The sequence below is a fragment of the Morone saxatilis genome, unplaced genomic scaffold (genome assembly GCF_004916995.1).
Source record: "Morone saxatilis isolate NCDOM2014 unplaced genomic scaffold, NCSU_SB_2.0 Contig12, whole genome shotgun sequence".
Lineage (NCBI taxonomy): Eukaryota > Metazoa > Chordata > Actinopteri > Moronidae > Morone > Morone saxatilis.
In genome coordinates, this window is record NW_023339674.1 from 79550 (window position 1) to 80326 (window position 777).

The 777-nt window shown below is 54.1% G+C and overlaps 1 protein-coding gene across 1 annotated transcript in view; it reads right to left on the bottom strand.

The window, feature by feature from the left end:
* Positions 1–286: 286 nt before the first annotated feature.
* The window catches only part of tmem259 (transmembrane protein 259), a 1214-nt gene continuing 723 nt past the window's right edge, over positions 287–777 (bottom strand). Inside the window, exon 2 of the mRNA XM_035653493.1 lies at positions 287–661. Within this exon, the coding sequence (XP_035509386.1) occupies positions 287–661 (375 nt within the window). The remainder of the gene's footprint in view (positions 662–777) is intronic.

Below are 777 nucleotides of genomic sequence, written 5' to 3' on the forward strand. Positions count from 1 at the left end.
TACTGACCCCTTCTAATCCCTACTGACCCCTACTGATCCCTACTGACTCTTACTGACCCCTACTGACTCCTACTGACCCCTACTGATCCCTACTAACCCCTACTGATCCCTGCTGACTCCCACTGACCCCTACTGATTTCTGCTGACCCCTGCTGACCCCAGTTGACTCCTACTGACCCTACAACCCCTTACTGACCCCAGTTGACTCCTACTGACCCTACAACCCCTTACTGACCCCAGTTGATCCCTACAGAACCCTACTGACTCATGCTGACTCCTACTGACCCTACTGATTTCTGCTGACCCTTGACTGTGGAGATAATTTAACCGTTTTGTCTCTGCTCACCTGCACTGAGCTGTTGTCAAACATCTCCAGGGTCATCTCTTCCTCATCCTCATCTTCCTCCTGCAGCGCTGCCAGGCTGAGTCCTGCCACTCCGTTTCCTGCTCCTCCTTCCCCTTCCTCAGCCTCCAGCTCCTCCTGGAGGCCTGTGGAGTCGTAGTACTGCAGGAAGACGGAGGCACGGCTGGAGTTCCTCTGAATCTCCACCCGCAGGATGCCGTCACGAGGCCAGCGCTCCCTCACCACTTCCAGACAGTTGATGGGCGAGCGAGAGAAGGCAATGTGGATGTAGGCGAGGATGAAGAGGACGAAGAGTGCCTGAGCAGGAGCACAGAGGAGTTAATGCTGTTAGGGTTTGTAGAGTACCATTCCTTTATAGTCTTCCGACCACTTCAGCCTCCTTAACTACAACTCTGCTGTCTTTACTGCGACGA